Source organism: Narcine bancroftii, chromosome 1, assembly GCF_036971445.1.
Source record: "Narcine bancroftii isolate sNarBan1 chromosome 1, sNarBan1.hap1, whole genome shotgun sequence".
NCBI classification, from domain to species: Eukaryota; Metazoa; Chordata; class Chondrichthyes; order Torpediniformes; family Narcinidae; genus Narcine; species Narcine bancroftii.
This window is the reverse complement of record NC_091469.1, coordinates 213,108,323-213,127,676: the sequence shown is the minus strand read 5'-3', so window position 1 is coordinate 213,127,676 and position 19,354 is coordinate 213,108,323. Positions and strand designations below refer to the sequence as shown.

The window sequence follows — 19,354 nt, the reverse complement described above, 5'->3', positions numbered from 1 at the left end:
AAAAACCCATACATGGAGTCTGTTCGTCCACTTTTGCTGCTGCCTTGAGACTATCACTGAAGTCCAAGCTCCCGGCACAGGCAGACCGATTGCAATAGGCCTGTCCTCAATCACGAGCCATAGTCAATGATGGAAACCAGGTTCATTTGATATAGTTGTTAATTGTAGATAATTTACTGTTTTTTAGTGTGTTGTGCCTGTGGGTGGATGGGCATTGTGTGTTTAATCGTTGCACTCCCAATCAGTTGAGAATGCTTAGCAGTGATTTATTTGTACCAAATATGTAGTTATTTGTGTATTATTCCAGGCTAATCTGTGAGTGTGTTCCCTTTTGTGACCATCGCCTTCCCAAGATTGTGTTATATGGCGAACTCTCCACTGGCCACAGTGACAGAGGTGCACCAAAGAAAAGGTACAAAGACTGCCTAAAGAAATCTCTTGGTGCCTGCCACATTGACCACCGCCAGTGGGCTGATATCACCTCAAACCGTGCATCTTGGCGCCTCACAGTTCGGCGGGCAGCAACCTCCTTTGAAGAAGACAGCAGAGCACACCTCATTGACAAAAGGCAAAGGAGGAAAAACCCAACACCCAACCCCAACCAACCAATTTTCCCCTGCAACCGCTGCAACCGTATCTGCCTGTCCCGCATCGGACTTGTCAGCCACAAACGAGCCTGCAGCTGACGTGAACATTTACCCCCTCCATAAATCTTCATCCGCGAAGCCAAGCCAAAGAAAAAGAAAGAAGAAATAAAGACCAGAATTTGTTGATAACACATGTCTAGCCTTGATTCTCTTTTAACCCATCAAACCTATTCTTGAACACAACAGGTGTATAGCAGGTATAGGCAACAAGAAGCAAATGAGGTACTTGAGGAGCATAAAAAATGCAGGAAAAAGCATAAGAGCAAAACCAGAAGGGCTAAAAGAAGACATGAAGCTGTTTTGGCAGACAAGGTCAAGGGAAAATCTCAAGGACTTCTACATGTATATTAAGAGCAAATGAGAGGAAGGGACAAGATTGGTCCTATTGAATATCAGAGTGATTGGCTGTATATTGAGCCCGAAGAGATAGAAGAGATCTTTAAAGGTTTTTTTTTTGTTGCATGTATTTACTCTGGAAACTGGCACATAGTCAAGGATGTGAGCCAAACAAAGCAGTGATGTCATGGAACCTACACAGTTTAAAGAGGAGGAGGTGCTTATTGTCTTAAAGAAAATAAGGGTGAATAAATCCCCAAGACCTTCCCTCAGACCTCGAGGAAGTCTAGCACAGAAATTGTAGGGCAGAAATATTGAAAATGCCCCTCACCATGGGTCAGGTGCTGGAGGATTGGAGGGCAGCTCATGTCGGTTTGTTGTTTTATAAAAAAAAGCTTCAAAAGAACCCAAGTAATTATAGGCCAATGAGCCTGCCATCAGTACTAGGCAAATTATGGGAATGTGTGCTGAGATGAGATATACGTATTTTAATAGTCTAAAGAGATCTCAGGAAGAATTTTTTGAATGAATGGTTTACTGTCGTATACATAAGTAGAGTGTACAGATACCATAAAATCTTACTTTCTACAGCTTCCCAACTAACAATTGAAGTATAATTAACAAGCAAGAGAGAGAACAAAATTAGGAAAGATTAAGAACTATTCAGAGTTGACAAAGAGTGCAAAAATATGCTGTGTCAGTATTTGGATGATAGACAAGTTTCAATGGTGGTCATAAAATGATGTAATGGTTAGGATAGGGGCAAGGAGGTTCAAGAGCCTGATAGTTGGAAAAATTCTTCCCAGAGGGTGAGTGGAATCAAGAATACACTGAGGCAATATGTAAGAAATGCACCTAGATGAGCACGTGAATCACCGATGCATGAAGTGCTATGGACCGCATAGAGCTGGAAAATGAGATCATTATCGACAGGTATGGACTTGATGGGCCCGACTCTGTGCTTAGGAAGGAAAGGCATAAAATGAGATCACTATCGACAGGTATGGACTTGATGGGCCTGACTCTGTGCTTAGGAAGGAAAGGCATAAAATGTTGAATAGCTCAGACCTTCTGCCGATTCTGGGTCAAAGCGCAAGATAAAGATGACGGTAAACACGAGAGTCCATTAGATCTCAGCACAGCATTGTGAAGCAGTACCATAATCATCCGAATGCTGACACAATTGAGCCCAGCACTATCAGTTAGTCTTCCTTGATGGCTGGAATTGTGATATTCCATTTGAACTGGAAATTCAAAACCTATTCAGAATGCCTGTTGAAATTTTAAGAGACAACAACACTGGTTAATTATGGCCATACTCACTGGTCTAACAGCTGGTCAAAACTTTCCTCCAATTGGATCTCCTTGGATTTGAGGGTTCTTGGAATGGTATCCCCGTTTTCACTCTCTCCACTCACGGAACTCACTTCTATATCCACCTTACTGAGATGGGATATCACACTGGGAACCAGGATCTTTAAAAACACCAGAAGTGACTATTAAACATTCTCAGATCCCTCAAAAAGCCACATTATCTTAGCAAGCCTAGATAACACTTTAAATGAATCATGAAAAACTTATAAATGGACACAACATTTCATGGAAAAGGAAGTGAGAATTTGCATTTATTGGCATCTGGTGCATTCTCAGTATATCACAGAATATTTTGCCACAAATTGGTTATTTTTGGAAAGTAGTCACAATTACAGCAGTAACTCCATTGTCTATGGAAAGCCTCAAAAAGGGATGAGATAAATAAATAGATAATTTCGCAATCTGTGTTTTGGGATTTGCCTACCGCTGAAATTGATTGATTTCCGGATATTATGGGAATCAAATCACAAGGGGAGAACTCATGGAGCTGAGCTATGCTGCCTTGAACTATGTGGCTTACTGCACTACTTCAGACAATATTGAAGAATCAAGCACATGACTAGGTCTGGAGTCAAGTGTATTCAAACTGGGTGAGAATGCCAGATGTCCTGTCCTAAAGGACACTTGTGAACCATGCAATTTACCACAATATTCAACGATGGGATTTTATTGTCATTTTTATTAAGTTTGTTTGAGAACAAAACAATCTTAATCTAAACAATTAGGGTGCCATGGTTAGCCAACAATGCTACAGCTCCAGCGACTGGGCTATGAACCTGACGCTGTTTGTACGGAGTTTGTACATTGTCTGCATGGTTTTCCTCCTGGTGCTCCAGCTTCCTCTCACCCTTCAAATAAATGTACTGGGGCTGTTGGTCAATTGGGTGCAAATGGGCGGCAGGGACTCATGGGCCAGAAGGGCCTGATACCATGCTGTAAACCTAAATTTAAATTTAAAATGCAAGTTTAACATTAATTGAGGGAAATATAATGAAGTTAATACAAGATAACATCTGTTCTATTTCAAATAGTTCCATTTGATCTTCTTTGACTATTTAGAAAGGTATATGGTGTTGGCTTTAAAGTCTCAGAGATTTTCACAGAATTCTTACCATCAGGGTGTGTATCCAATCAACAAGAACAGAGAATTTGCTGAACTGGAACAAGGTGAAAGGGAGAAAGACTTGAAAGGGGCTTGAGGAACAATTTTTCACATAGAGGATGGTGGATATGCAGAAAGACCTGTAGAACCAGGTACAATTTGTACATTAATGAGACATTTGGTCAGGTTTATGGGTTAGAAAGCTTTAGAGGGATATGGGCCAAATGCAAGCAAATGGGACTAAGTCAGATAGACAATGTCAGTATTGATGAGTCGAGTTGAAGGGCCTGTCGCGGTCACGTACTTACCTTCATCGGGAGTGCATGCTTCTCAACTCTAGAACTCAATAGAGCCATTAGAATTTTATTACCTAAATATACGAAGACAGAACAGAAGCTACCGGAGGAATTCTATGGTCAGGCAGCATCTGTGAAGGGAAAGAGCCATTCTGGTGTCACCACAGAAGCTGCCTGATCCACCGTTGTTTTTTTTTTTTTGCTGTAGTGTCTCTGCTGCCTGTTTCTGCTCTTCCACATCTCTCTCCTCACAAATCATTCAGTTCCATTAAAATCAAACTTCTTTCATTTGGTTCTGGGCTCTGGTACTGCTCGCCAGGCCAGCATTTATTGTCCTTCTGTTGTTGGGGAAGGAGTTCCAGAATTTGGATCCAGTGACAATGAAGGACTGGTCGACTATTTCCAAATCAGGAGAGTGTGGGGAGAAATCTGCTGTAGATGGGTTTGCCCATGCACCTAGTGGGCTTATGTATCTTGGTGGTACAGGTCACAGATTTGGGAGATGCTGTTGAAGTGGCATAAGTGAGAAAATTGTGCAAATGGTACACACTGCAATTATTGAGCCCCAGAAATGATAAATGGGGACCAAGTTATGCTTATATTTTTCTTCTAAACGTTTTCCTCCAATGATCCAATCTTATGGGCAACCAAAGACTCAATTTCCATAAACATCAGTTTGAACACTACTGTCCATACTCTTCAGTGCTACGTCTGGTTTTGCACACTGAACTGGCACTTGGCCTTGCAACCTCAAGTAAGATCCTCTTGTGTTCATGCTTTCCTTTTGCAAGAGCTTCTTCCACTGGTGAACCTCATCCCAGTTAATACAGCCATTCTGCACCTCCACTTTCTCAACTCCAACCACTGGTAATCACTTTGATGCACAAGACCTTCCCAACGCTACCTCCCTGCAGCAAGACTCCAGATTCCTCCCTTAACATCCTTTTTTTTTGACTTGATGTTGGTTTATTTAATCACAGTTCTGTTAGTGTTTAGTGGTTAGTTAATGGTTAGCGTTGACTGCATAGCTGGTAATAAAATAGTGGTATTGACTTTGAAATAGGAGCTGTCAGAGTTCATCTGGCCTTGGCGTCTATTCAGTCACTCATGAAGATCATGGTTGATTCTCTTTCTACCTTTGTGTAATTGTTCTGCACTTGATTTCCTTTGATTGCTTTAATGTGCAGAAATCTAGGATTCCATAGAATATTACAGGACAATGCAGGCCCTTTGTCGCACAATGTTGAGCCGACCAATGGAAATCTACTCAACAAACTAAACCTTTCCCATCTTATACCAATAACCCCCTATTTTTATTGCATCCATGTGCCTGTCTAAGAGTCTTTTAAAATTTGCCAGTGAACCAGCCTCCACCACTACCTCTGGCAATACATTCCATGCCGTTTACTCTGTGTAAAGCACTAATTCTGAACCTTTTTCTTTCTACTCACATACCACTTTAAGTAATCCCTATGCCATAGGTGCTCCGTGATTAGCAAGGGATTGGTTAAGGTGGTATGTGGGGGAAAAGAAAGTTTGAAAACCACTGTTTTAATTGTACCTCATTGACTCATTATGTGCATGGTTTCATAACTCCAAAGGAAATGGGCCAATGACAATTTTTCTCAAGCAAAATATTTCAGTAACACTTGAGTCAAGATCTGTGATTCTCAACCTTCCCTTCCCACTCACAACCCACCGTAAGCAATCCCTTACTAATCACAGAGCACTGATGGCATAGGGATTACTTCAAGTGAGATGTGAGTGAGAAGAAAAAGGTTGAGAACCACTGGTGTAAAGAAACTTACCCCTACAATTTCCTCTCCATGTACAGATATCCTCTGGTGTTTGCTACTCTCATCCCGGGGAAAAAGATATTTGCTGTCACCCTATCTATGCCTCTCATAATCTTGTAGACCTCCATTAAGTCATCTCTCCTGAGCTTCACATACTTCCTGCAATGAGACGACCCGATCAGAACACCACATTCCAAGTGGGATCTAACAAGAGTTTTATAGCCCTGCAAAGTTATGACTCTTGGACTCAATTCTCTGACTAATGAAGATCAGCACACCACAAACCTTGTTAACTACCCTATCAACTTGCATGACAACCTTGAAAGAGGAAAGGATTTGGACCCCAAGGTTCCTCTGATCTTCCACACTGTTAAGAATCCTGCCATTAACCATGTACTCTACCTTCAAATTCAACCTTCCAAAACATTTTACTTCATAATGCTTTGTCATCAACAGGCATCACTTGCAGTGGAAATGGAAGCACGTGAGAAAAGAAGGATAAATGTCCGGAATTATGCTGGAATATTCCAAGTACCACTCCCAGTCCACTGGACAGACAGTAATGCTTGTGGTAAAAGTTGGGCAAATAAGTAGTGTTACCTGGTTGTAGATGGCAGTCACAAACTAGCTCCTAGAGCTGAACCATGCAGCGTGAGGCCAGAGATCCACATTTTACCTCATGTTTGGGATCCTGTTCTGTGTCTGCTGGGGGTTCAACGGCAGGTTTTGGAGGTTGTACCATTGGCACTGGCCTGGGTGGCTGCTGGGTAGGTCCACTGCACACCCAGGAGTTGGTGCTCTTTCTTTCATCAAACTGAAGGTCTGTGGAGTCCCTTGTCTCAGGGACTTGGTCCATCTGCTCCTTTACATCCTCTAAGTGCATTACAAGCCGGAAAATGCTCCCCTCCACTTCCCTGGGAAAGAAAATTTAGGAGTAAAACATGAGAGTCTGTAGACACTGTGAATTAAGTAAAATCACAGTGCTGGAGAAGCTCAGTAGGTCAAACAGTGTCCTTTATAAAAAGGATATATAGCCAACATTTTGGGCTTTAGCCCTTCATCAAGTGCCCGAAATGTTGGTTATGTATCTTTATCCTTGCTATACAAAATACACTGTTTGACCTGCTGAGTTTCTCCAGCATTGTTTTTTTAAAAGAAAAGGTAGCTACCAAATAAACCATAGACATCCCTGCATGTGCAGTCTCGCTTTCTGTGCCAATCCGCATTATGCACGCTGCAGTGTAAAGACCGTTAAGTGTTTCACCACATATTCATCTTTCACGTTATCAGAAAGTCAGGTACTTTATAAACTTCGGCAGTGGCAAACTAAAATGTTTTCTCAACAGCATTAATAATGAGAACAATAGTCGAGTCCAAACGATGAATTAAAGCAGCTCTGTGCAAGTTTATCTCAGGTCCCAAAAATAAATTCAATGATGCACAAAGCCCCAAAGGCCAGACTTGTGTTAGCTTTGCTTCACAGTAGCCACTTAGTGGAAGGTCAAGTTTGGGGGACAGGGTCACAATCACAGGCAAAGATTGGCCCTGGAAGTAGGGGATATCAGGGTATGGTACCAGACACTGATGTGCTGGGTAAAGGTGTCAGTTGGAAAGAATTGCTTGGGGAGCAGCTTTCCAAACCCAGGGGGGTACACCAACAGAACTTTAACCTATAATCAACAACTCACAAAAATATATGTTAATTATTGTTCTCTCTGTGCTCGTCCCTTCATCACTCAGTGATGAAAATAACAAGCAGAAGAATGCTATAATTCACATAATGATAGGCTGTCCATTTACAACAGCTGTAGTCTATATATAATTGGCATCAAAGAGTAAATAACATGGTAAAATGAGGTGACTTGGTGGGGAGCCCTTGAAACCTGCCATCTCACAGCTTCAGGGATTTAGGTTTCTTCTTGATCTTGTGGAGTTCACACATTCTCCCTGTGACCTGGTTTCTCCTTGCAAAGGACCACTGCCACCCAGGCTAGTGGCAATGGTGAGGCCTCTACACCCTACAGAACAAGCATTCTCCAATCCCATGAGGAACTGGAAACCTATGTCTCAGCTTTGGTGCAGAGTCTGAATGAAATGCAATCCTTTCAACATTTACATGGTGGAGGTGCCACAAGTGACCCTGCACCCATGGCCTCTGTGACTGAAATAAGGTCAGCTTTCTGGAACATGAACCCATGGCTCAGAAGGAGTCCTGGGATGTGTCCTGATAGCCTGTGCAGATCAGCTGGTGGGTCTATTCACAAACATCTTCAATAGCTTCCTGCAACAGGCTGCAATCGCACCGGCTTCAAGAAGTTCACCAGCATATGAGTAGTGAAGAAAGCACAATAATGGAGCTTAATCCACCATCATGAAGTGATTTGAGTGGCTATTCGTGGCTCACATTAACTCCAGCCTTAACCCATTTCAATTTATCTACCAGCCAAACAGATCCACAATGGACACCATTTCCCTTGCTCTTCACTTGGCCCTCGAATACCTAGACATCAAGCACATCTGTGTCAGACTTGTAAGCAATGGCTCTGCCTTCAATACCATAGTCCCAGCAAACTTATTTTCAAATGTGGATCGAGAAGCCTCATCACCCCCCTCTGTAACTGGATCCTACTCATGATCAGAAGCTGCAGAAGGTATAGAATGCTGTTCAGAACATTATGCAACCTCTCCCTCCCCCACTTCCATCTTCTACTGTCTTGGATAGTGCTTTTCAATCTTTTATCCCCCACTCACATAGATCCTCTGTGGTTAGTCAGGGATCACTTAAGGTGGATGTGAATGGGAAAAAAAAACGTTGAGAGGCTCTTGTCTAGAAATTTCAGTCAACATATTGAATGACCACAGACACACTCTCTTCTCCCTCCTTCCACCAGGAGCGTGAAAGTGCGAACTGACAGATGTAAAGTCAAGGTTCTTTCCTGCATCCATCACGATTCTGAGAAAAACCCCACAACAGAGCACTCGCTGCCCTAGCTTTGTACAAGCTGATTTTATTTCCATTATAACTCTGTAATTGTCCCCTTGCCCTTCTACTATATGCAGTTGTCTGAATGTTAGTTAACCTGTTAGACAGCTCATCGCTCCAGATATAATGTATTACTTAAAATGTAACTGTCCAAGTGAAGAATTACCTGTCCTGTTGCTCCAAATGACCAAACAAAATGTGGAATTGACCTCTTACCTGTTGGGATCAAATCTGCCAAGGGTGAAACTGTTGTTGCCAGTGTTGTTCTGCTGGAGACCACGATACTCCTCCCGAACCTGGAGATAGCTTCGCTCCAGGGCATCCAGGTCCTCCCTCAACTTCTCAAATGCCTGGACACACGACCAGAATAAAGAAGAACCCTGAGGTTAATTCATGGCCATAGAGAGGATCCAGAAAATCCTGAGCACTTCTCAATGGTAAAGGGAAAACAAGCTGAAGCAGGTAATTCAGCCCTTCAAGCCCAGTTTAATCACGATTTCTCATCCCAATTCAGTGCCCTGTTCTTGCTTCTCATATCCGGTGATATCTTTAGTTATCGGACTATATCTAACTTCAGGAAAATACTTCATGATTTTGTCTCCATCACATTGTGTGGGGTAGAATTTTACAGGCTCACCTCCCTGCAACCCTGGCTCAGGGACCGTATTCAGGAACATGTTTCCTGCAATCTGCAGGGGAACCAGTGATGGGAAGAGAACATCCAGTGGTGTTCTGCAGTCAGTTATAGAGTCATGGAATGGAAGTAAATGGCCCTTCTGTTCATCAGGCCAATGCCAACCTTTCAGCCCATCTGCGCAAATCCCATTTTGAACTGAATTGATGGAAACAAATTGGTTTCTTGTTATGTGCATCGAGGTACAGTGAACACTTTGATTTAATGTGTTACTCAGGCATATCTGCTTTCACACCCCTCACCATTTTATTCTAAACCCTCCCCAACAGCTCTGTCGAATACTTCCCATCAGACTTCAGTCCCACTGTTGCCTGGGTGTAACCTGCCCTCTTTCATCTAGTGCATTCACTCAAATGGCAGCAATATTAGAGGTATCTACCCTATTTATTTACATGCCTATCATGAGCAAAGCTAAAGGTTAATGAGATCTAACACAAGAAATAAATCTTGCTTCCATACAAAATGCGACCACAGTGTTAGAATTTGATGAACAATGTCCTAGGCCAGTTTAACCTGAAGAAAAGCACATTAGCCCCATTGATTCCAACTTGCCACCAATCTCTATGAATCTCCTAAGGTTTTCCTCCTTTACTCAATTATTATCTCTTCTCTAATCCCCCCAATGACTGAATTTCTCCATCTTTTCCCTTTCTCTCCAACCCTGCAAACCTGGCTCAGGGACCGTATTCAGGAACATGTTTCCTGCAGTCTGCAGGGGAACCATTGATGGGAAGAGAACATCCAGTGGTGTTCTGCAGTCAGTTATAGAGTCATGGAATGGAAGTAAATGGCCTTTCTGGTCATCAGGCCAATGCCAACCTTTCAGCCCATCTGCACAAATCCCATTTTGAACTGAATTGATTGAAAAGATATTTGGTATTGGGGCCACTGCAGTTCACAATTTATATTAATGATTTGGATGAATGGTTTATTGGCCAAATTTGCGGATGACACCAAGATAGGTGGTGAAGCAGGAAATGTTGAAGAAACCGTAAAATTGCAGAGGGATATAGACAGTTTGGAAAACTGGGCAAATATAGGGCAGATGATGTATGATGTTGAGAAGCGTTCCGTTCTACATTGTGGCAGTGGAAATAAACAGGCAGAATACTATTTGGATGGGGTGAAAATTCAGATCTTAGATGTGCAAAGGGACCTGGGTGTCCTCGTGTAGGGAAACCTAAAAGTCAATGATCAGGTGAAATTAGTGGTGAAGAAAGTGAATGCTAAGTATATAAGTGTAAAGAGGTGTGGATGAGGCTCTATGGGGCACTGGTGAGACCTCATTTGGAGAACTGTGTGCAGTTCTGGGCCCCCTATCTTAGAATGGAGAGGGTGCAAGAGCTAACATACGAGTGTTTGGCAGCTCTTGGGTTGGATTCATTGAAGTATAGGAGAATGAGAGGAGATCTCATAGAGGCATTTTGTATTTTGAAAGGTTTAGATAGGGTGGATATGGGTAAGATGTTTCCCTTGGTGGCTGAATTGAGGACAAGGGGTCATAGTCTGAAAATTAGAGGTTATCCATATAAAACAGAGATTAGGAAGAACTTCTTTAGCCAGAGGGTCATGGATCTGTGGAACTCACTGCCGCATACAGCAGTGGAAGCCAGATCACTGGGAGTATTTAAACAAGAAATAGGCAAGTATCTCATTAGTGAGGGCATGAAGGGATATGGGGAAAAGGCCGGAAATTGGAACTAGTGAAGAGTAGCTTAGTGTAGATTTACGGAACAGACTTGATGGGTCTAGTGGCCTGCTTCTGTTTCTTTGTCTTGAGATCTTGTGAACAAGGGTGGGGACATGTCTGCACTAAGATTCAGAGAGCCCTGTGTACTGCCCTTTCTGATCTCCTCCCTTCTCATAGCTCCTGTGAAAGTATCCTGTTGCCCTTCATTCCTCAACTTCAGTCCTAAACCTGTGTTTCTTACCTTTGTTCCATCATGTTACTCCTGAGCTCATCTTCCTTCCCAACCCACATTTAACTTTATTCTCACCCAAATTCTCTTTCTGAATGGTTCTTTCCCCTCAGATACTCTCAGCACTTCCTTCCACCTACAATGAACAATCCACAATTAACAAGCCCCTACCCTTTTAGCATGAAAAAAAAAATCGGCCCATTCTCCTCAACGTCTTGCTGCTCTCAAATTCCAGTCTTGCCCAGCAGCTGAATTCATTACCTTCACTCGAGACATAGATGCCAAATTTCTAGTCTTAAGAAACTCTTCAAATATATCCATCTGTGAGAGATATATAAAAAAAATTGCACAAATGTACATAATTCAAATAAAGTGCATTGAAAGAGACAAAGTCAAAAAATACTATTTTTTACAAAATGTATTTGAGTCGGAGGAAGGAAGGGTGTGATGGTCATGCATTTTTGCCCCAGATTATCTGCTGACTTTTACTGTGGCATTTACTCTCAACTTAAACCTATCTCCTCTAATTCTGGAACCATATACCCTAGGAAAAAGAGTGTGAACACTCTCTATGTCCCTTATGATTATATAAACCTATATATACAAGATCATCCCTCAGCCTTCTATGCTCTAAGGAATAAAGACCAGGCTTAACCAAACTCTTGCTATAAATCAACCCTCTCCAGACCTGCCAATATCGTGGTGAATCTCCTCTGCACCTCTTCCAATTTATTGATGACCTTTCAATAGCTGGGTGACTAGAAAAGCATTAAGCTAGTTTTGATACCAATTGATCAGTTTACCCTGGATTTATCCTTCCACACTAACCTGTATGTGGAATTTTATCAAAGGCCTTGCAAAAATCCATATATGCAATGCACACTTTCACCCCCTGAGTTCTACAGACAATTAAAAAATTTGTTGATGCCTCTTTTGACGGATGTGTTAGACCAGGCAGTGGAGACCCAAACCCACCTGGAAACATTTTCAACTGAAGAAAGGCAGAGATCCACTTAAAACCTCATCATACAGACCAATATCACTTATGAATGCAGACTATAAAATTCTAGCAAAGGGATTAGCTAATAGATCGGGTGAGTATTTACCAAATTTAATACATCCAGATCAGGTGCAATTTGTTAAAGAAGACATTCGTCAAATAGTCTAGGTCAGTGGTTCCCATCCTTTTTCTTCCCACTCACATACTACTTTAAGTAATCCCTATACCATCAGTGCTCTGTGATTAGTAAGGGATTGCTTAAGGTGGGATATGAGTGGGAAGGAAAGGTTAAGAATTACTGCTCTAGATCCAATTGTTACTGAAATATTTTGCTTGAGTAAAATGGTCAATGGCCCATTTCCTTTGGAGTTATGAAACTGTGCACATAATGAGTCAATTAAGTATGGTTACAACAGTGGTTTTCAACCTTTTTATTTCCACCTACATCCCACCTTAAGAAATCCATTACTAATCACAGAGCACCTATGGCATAAAGAATACTTAAAGTGGTATGTGAGTGGAAAGAAAAAGGTTGGAAACCACTGGAGACTCTAGGTAGATTATTCAAAATAATACATATGGCAAAATCAAGGTTGAATCCAAGCAACTATTTCTTTAGATGCAGAAAAGGCATTCAACCAACTAGAATGGTCTTTCTTATATAAAACATTGGAAAAATGTGGTGTTTGCAGAAAATTCATAAATTGGATAAAACCTCTTTATCATAAACCACAAGCTAAAATTATAACTAAGAACCAAATGTCTTCTATTTTTCCCTTGAGCAGATTGAGTAGACAGGGGGTCCCCTCTCACCAGCATTATTAATCCCAGCTATTAAACCTCTGGCAGAGATTATAAGAAGAGATCCAGATATTAAGGGCATCAAATTTGGACGGGAAGAACATAAAATTAGTTTATTTGCTGATGATGTGCTATTTTATCTATCTCTATATATATATATATATATATATATATATAGAACACAGCTGAATCACTGATAAGATTACAAACAAAATTGGAAAAATATGGAAGAATATTGAGATATAAATAAATATGGATAAAAGTGAGATTATGTCATTGCAAAACTTTGATTATGAAAGATACCAAAGAGGCAGTAGATTTAAATGGAAGAAAGATGGAATTAAATATTTAGGAATAATGACAGATAATATTTACAGAACTTATACAAGCTTAATTATATCCCATACTAGAAAAAATAGAAAAAGATTCAAAGAAATGGAAAGATCTGCCGATTACATTAATAGGAAGGGTAAATTCTACGTAAATGAAGGTAATGTCAAGACTGCAGTATCTCTTTCAATTGTTGCCTATTGTACTAACTAAAACTTCTTTAAATAATTACATAATTGTATAAGACAATTCCTATGGAATAACAAAGTACCAAGAATTGCCCTGGAAAAGTTAACATGGGATTATAAATTGGGACGAGTTAGATTTTAAGAAGGACTTGCAAGATTTTTATCATCTTTCTTTGAACAAAATATTCCCCCTTTTTGGATTTGAATGGTCTGAATTCAATAAAAGAGGAGACAATGAAAGACATTATTTATATGTGGAATGTCATGTCAATAACAAAAAACCCAAATAATCCTAAATTAATACATGATTGGAATACGCCAAGAAATAAATGAATGCATCAGGAAAATAGCAGGAATATCACTGAGGATATCATTATGTAAAAAATGTACTACTGCCTATGAATCTGGGTAACAAAATATTGAATTCATGATATGACAAAAGAATAAGATATGTTGATGATTGCTATAGGGAAGGATCGCTTATGTCTTTTGAACAATTAAGAAATAAGTATGGAGTAGCTAATGGGACATTCTTTTGGTTTCTCCAATTAAGATTGTTCTTAAGAGAAAGATGGGGACCAAGAAATTAGTGAGATGAAACCAACAATGTGGCTGGAGAACACACCTAAATTTATATCTAGGATATATTTTGCTCTCCAAAATGAAAGTGCAAAGCCAGGTTCATAGAGATGAAAAGAGAGAAGGGAGTTGGATTTAGGAGTTGCCATAATGGAAAGATGCTGGTGTGATTAGTGTTTGGACAGCATGACGTCAATTATAAATGCAAGATACGGATTAGTACAATATAATTTTCTACACCAATTATATCACACATCACAGAAATTACATAAAACAAAATTGGAAAAATTGGAAATGTTGGAAATGTGTTTTAGGCCTGGAATAGAAATAGGAATGTTGGCACATGCCATGTGGTCGTGTGTGAAGGTGAGACCTTTCTAGCAGGATATTACTGAAATGCTAACAAGGATAATGAGGTGGCCTTCATGGACGACCTGGAACTTCAGCTTTTGGGCAATTTGATTGCAATAAGTAATAAACTAACTAAATTCCAAATTTCATTTGTTAAAATAGCTTTAGCTGTGGCAAAAAAATGTATAGTGATTATTTAGACTCCCCTCTACAGATAACACGAAGGAAGACAGAGATGAATAGTTGTATACCTATGGAAAAAAAAATCTCATACAATCTAAAGAACAATTATGACATTTATAAAAATATGGCAACCATATCTGGACTATTCAGCAGACCAAATATAAAAAAGTGTTATTATGATTAAAATGTGACCTCCCTAATGAAGACTTTCTTTTTTAAACCCAATTGTAAGCCCTGATGGTGTACAGATTTATGCTGGGAAGAGGGAGGGAGGGAATGGATTGTTGTGTTTTGTTTAGTAAGAAAAAAATTATATACATTTATGTTTATTAAAAATTGAAATTTTAATATGTATATTTATGAAAAGAAATCAAAAATAAAATGTTCAAAACAAAAAGCTGTGAGACAATCTCCCCTGCACAGAGCCATTAGCATGGGTTCATAGATCTTAATACATCACAATGCCAGAACAAGATTGCTGTAAAACAGCTATTCAGGCTATCTCTCACCTGTTTCTGCAGCGCTTCAGCCTGCTGGGCAAGAGCCCAAGTCAGACACTCGCCTGTTGTGGGCTCCACAGTAGGGTCACTGTGGCTAGACATCCACGTCTCAGCTGATGTCCCTGGTAACTCCAGAGTGTTGAATCCAGACAAGATTGCAGTCACTCCTTCTGGTGTAATGGCTCCTAGACCAGGAATCAACAGTTTCAAATCAAAATTAAAACCATCTTTGTGTAACGTGATTTTCAGTAATTTTAAAGAAAATCTTATAGGAAATTTGCATAATCATGTCACACCTTTGGTCTTCACACTGACATTGCTGCATTTTTCTGCTTTAAGGAGCATTTAAGTCAGCAAAAATATCAAAGGTCCTGACGAAAGAAGCGCTTGTCAGCATTAGCACGAGGTCCTGTCTTTTTGATGCCAGTTACTTGGTTGAGTGATCACTTGAAATTCATACACAACATTGTCTCAAGAAAGGAATAGAATAACTCTGGCATCACCAAGTGAGATAGCAGGGACACAGAAGCAAAGACCATGGCTGGACTCCAAAGGCACCCTCGGGAAGATATTTATTTGGTTTTGAGTCTGCATTACTATATAGAAGTGCAGCAGTCCCTGTGTGTTACGCGAAAATCATGAATGGGCATTTTTGTTACACCTTTCCCAATTGTAAACTCTACAGATTTCTAAATTCAATTTAGACATATAGCACCTAATAGGCCCTTCCAGCCCTGGAGTCCATGCTGCCGAAATACCTATTTAACCTACAACCTTGGTACATTTTGAAGGGTCAGAGGAAAGCAGAGCAACCGGAGTAAACCTACAAATACACAAGGAAAACATACGGACTCCTTATGACAATGCTGGGATTTGAACCTGGGTTGCTGGGGCTGTAATAGCTATGCTAAAAGCGCTTCCCTGTATAGCAAGGTGTTGCAAGGATTGGTCAAAACTCACTATAAAGAGTGGTTGCACTAACTTGAATGGTTTTCTCTGGACCATCAGAGGTGACCTGTTAGAAGTTCATAAAATTATGGTAGACAGTCTGGAGTGGAAATGTTACTAATGAACGGATGAGGGTTTCATGTGGGAGGGGAAAAGTTTAAAGGAGATTTACGAGGTGTGTGTGTGTGTGTGTGTGTGTGTGTGTGTGTGTGTGTTTTTTGGTTTTTTTTACACAGTGGGTGTCTGGAACATGCTGCCAGGAAAAGTGATGGACTCAAATGCAATGCAATGCTTTTGAATCATTTAAACAGACACATAAACAGCAAGGAATGGAGGGACATGGACCATGCACAAGCAAATGGGATTACTATAGATTGGCATCATGGTCAGCGCAGACATGGTGGACCAAAGAGCTTGTTCCAGTTCTGTACTGCTCTATCATAATCGATAGGTGCAAAGAGCATTAGCTGCATGCTGTTAACCATCAAACTCCGTGACATTACCTGATGCGCCCTGACTATAGACACAGTAAGTTGGAGCCATTCAGCCTCACACCTCCTCCAGCAATCAGTGAGATTGTCGCTGATCTTTTGCCTCAGCTCCATTTTCCTGCACCAACCACAATATCCTACAAGACCCTTTATATGTAAAAATCTATAAATCTCTGGCCAAAGTAATCTCTCTACGCAATGTGATAGAGGGATTGCTGCAAGATTCACCAGAATGATCCCTGGAATGTCCTTGATCCATAAGGAAAGATAAAATGGACCAGGCCTATACTGTATTTATTTTTAGAGGAATAAGGGGTGTTGTCATTGAAGTAGGCAAGTTTCTTATGAGTTTTGATAGGATAGATGTAGGATTGATTGTTTCCCTGTTTGATGTCAAGAAACAGGGGCAACAAGTCTCAAAGTAAGGGGCCAGACATTTGGGACTGAGATAAAAAGAATTTTTTTCACCAAGAGGATGGTGACTCTTTGGAACTTTTTTCCAGAGCAAGACAGATCTGGGGGAAGGTGGAGGTTGGATCTACTGTATGATTTGCAGCACTGGTGGAAGCTATTTGGTCCATTATGCTCATTCAGACCAAAAAAAACAAATTCTTTAGATTATTTTCCTTCTCTCCATCCATACTTTTCAGGTTCCATCTGTTCATCTGCCCATCCAAATCCTTTCCCAATGCAATGAGGTTTTCTGCCTCTCATTCCCCTTCACACAGTGAGCTCCGGCCCTCATCAAATGAACAAATCAAACCCCCTCAAATTTTTCTACCAACCAACTCAAATCTGTCTCTCTAGTTACTTATCCCTTCACCAAAGTCCATCTTTCCTCTTCACCTGGCTTCCTCTGATCATTTTATTTGTTCCAATTTAATCTCCCCTCAGTTTCCATTGTGTGAATATCCAGTGGGTTTTTCCCTGTCAATTTGTTTTTGCTTGATTAGACCATGCTTGTACAGGTAACAGTGTTCACAGGGTGTGCCAGGACTGTGAAGATTTGTATGGTTGGAGATTTGCTGTGGGATAACAGATACTACACTAAGTGAGCTCGGTTCGGTATCTTATTCTATTTCCAAAATTTGTTTCTGAAGTAGTCCCATTAGCCTCCATTTGGGGGAAATAAAGACTGAGTATCCACCTAATATTGCTGATATATCACAAATTCAGCACTGTGGGTATTCCCTGTATACGTAAGGATGTCAGTGAATGTCGTGCATTTCCTATCTGTTGTCAGATGTGGTCAGCAGCAAGCCATGCAGAAAGTGTTCATCCTTAAAATCTCGACTCGACACAACCCCAAGATCCTCCCGCCCTTCAGAGAGAGACCTTTTTCATATCAGTAAACGTGCTTGCCAGTTAGATGGCCAATTCATTGCTGGCTAAAAATCAGTTTTGTGTTCATTTTGACTTGCAGCTGGTGATCCATCCTAAATACCAGAGCCAAAATCCATATTCCTCTCTACTTGAGCAATTCTTTCTCAAATGATACAATTCCTGCCAACTCCCTCAAAATTTTAAAAAATGTTTGATTTTATAAAAAGATGCGACCAACAAGATGAAAGGACATAAAACAAATCTTGTGCATGACCAGGTGCAGGAAGCTGGAAGAAATTGGCTCTGTTTCCCACTGAGTATATTTCAAAGGTCCCATATTTCTTTAGAAGGATAAACAACCTGTTATGTTCCTACCTGTTTGAGACTGGGAGACTGCAGGGGGTTCAAGTTCAGCTTTTTGTGGATGAGAGATGGCAAATGCCATGACCTTTGAAGGTCGATTAAGGGATGTTCCGTGGAAAATGTGACCTGGTTTTGGAGGATCAGCAAACAGGTTCACCTACAAAACAGAAGATGAAAGAAGCATATGTCTATAGGGCCAGAGACCGAGACAAAAACAGACACAACAGGGCGGCACGGTTGGCATAGCAGTTAGTGCCACGCCTTTTCTGCGCCAGTGATCAAGACCGGGGTCCAAAACCCGCATTGTTTGTACATTCTCCTCATGTCTGTGTGGGTATTCCCCAGGGGCTCTGGTTTCCTCCCACCGATCGAAATGTACCAGGGGCGTAGGTTAATTGGATACAAATTGGGCGGCATGGAGTCATGGGCAGAAATGGCCTGTTACTGTGTCATATGTCTAATTTTACAATCTGCTGCTCTTTATTACGAACAACTTTCATTCTGCTGTTTAACCTGAAATATTAATCCTCTGTCCCTTTCTTCCCCACCATTGGAAGTAATTCTCTCTCTGGACAGAGAGTCAATCATTTGTCATCTTTAAAACCTCAATTTAACTCAAATCTTTGAAACTCCAGGATATGTAACACTTAACCAGTGGGCTGAAGAGCCTTTTTCCATGCTGTGTTCATCTTTATCTCTCTCTCTTCCTTATACCCCCCCCCCTCCCCATGCACACACACACACACACACACCATAACAAACACCCTCATAATTAAACCTGATAGTAGGGTGTTATCTGGTGAACTGCACCTCCTGCTTCCAAACTCAATCGGTTCTGTTCAAGTATGTGGGGAGCCCCAGCAACAGGCGGTCAGTGAAGAGGCATCCTTGGACATGCTGACTGGAAAGGTCGTCCATGATTCTGTTGGCTGTTTTGAATACAGGTTCTTTGTGGTTAACACAGCCACATTACATTGCTGAGAGCATGGCCAACTCTTCATGAACAACAGATGAATGTTTTGTTTTTATTTAATATTCCTCTCAAAACATTTCAGAGAAAAGCCCATCATCCTGAAACGTTAACTCTGGTTCTCTCTGCAGAAATGCTATCTAACCTGTTGGAATATCTACAGAATTATTTACTTTATAC

At 40.8% G+C, this 19,354-nt stretch overlaps 1 protein-coding gene across 11 annotated transcripts in view; it reads right to left on the bottom strand.

Annotated features, from left to right (window-relative positions):
* Positions 1-19,354, bottom strand: part of akna (AT-hook transcription factor) — a 153,084-nt gene that overhangs the window by 92,267 nt on the left and 41,463 nt on the right. For all 11 annotated transcript variants that reach the window (XM_069890189.1, XM_069890228.1, XM_069890220.1 and 8 more), the window contains 6 exons: positions 18,217-18,361; positions 15,089-15,264; positions 11,409-11,468; positions 8,751-8,884; positions 6,228-6,465; positions 2,307-2,458 (listed from right to left, as the gene is read on the bottom strand). In XM_069890189.1, coding sequence (XP_069746290.1) covers positions 2,307-2,458; positions 6,228-6,465; positions 8,751-8,884; positions 11,409-11,468; positions 15,089-15,264; positions 18,217-18,361 — 905 coding nt within the window. The remainder of the gene's footprint in view (positions 1-2,306; positions 2,459-6,227; positions 6,466-8,750; positions 8,885-11,408; positions 11,469-15,088; positions 15,265-18,216; positions 18,362-19,354) is intronic.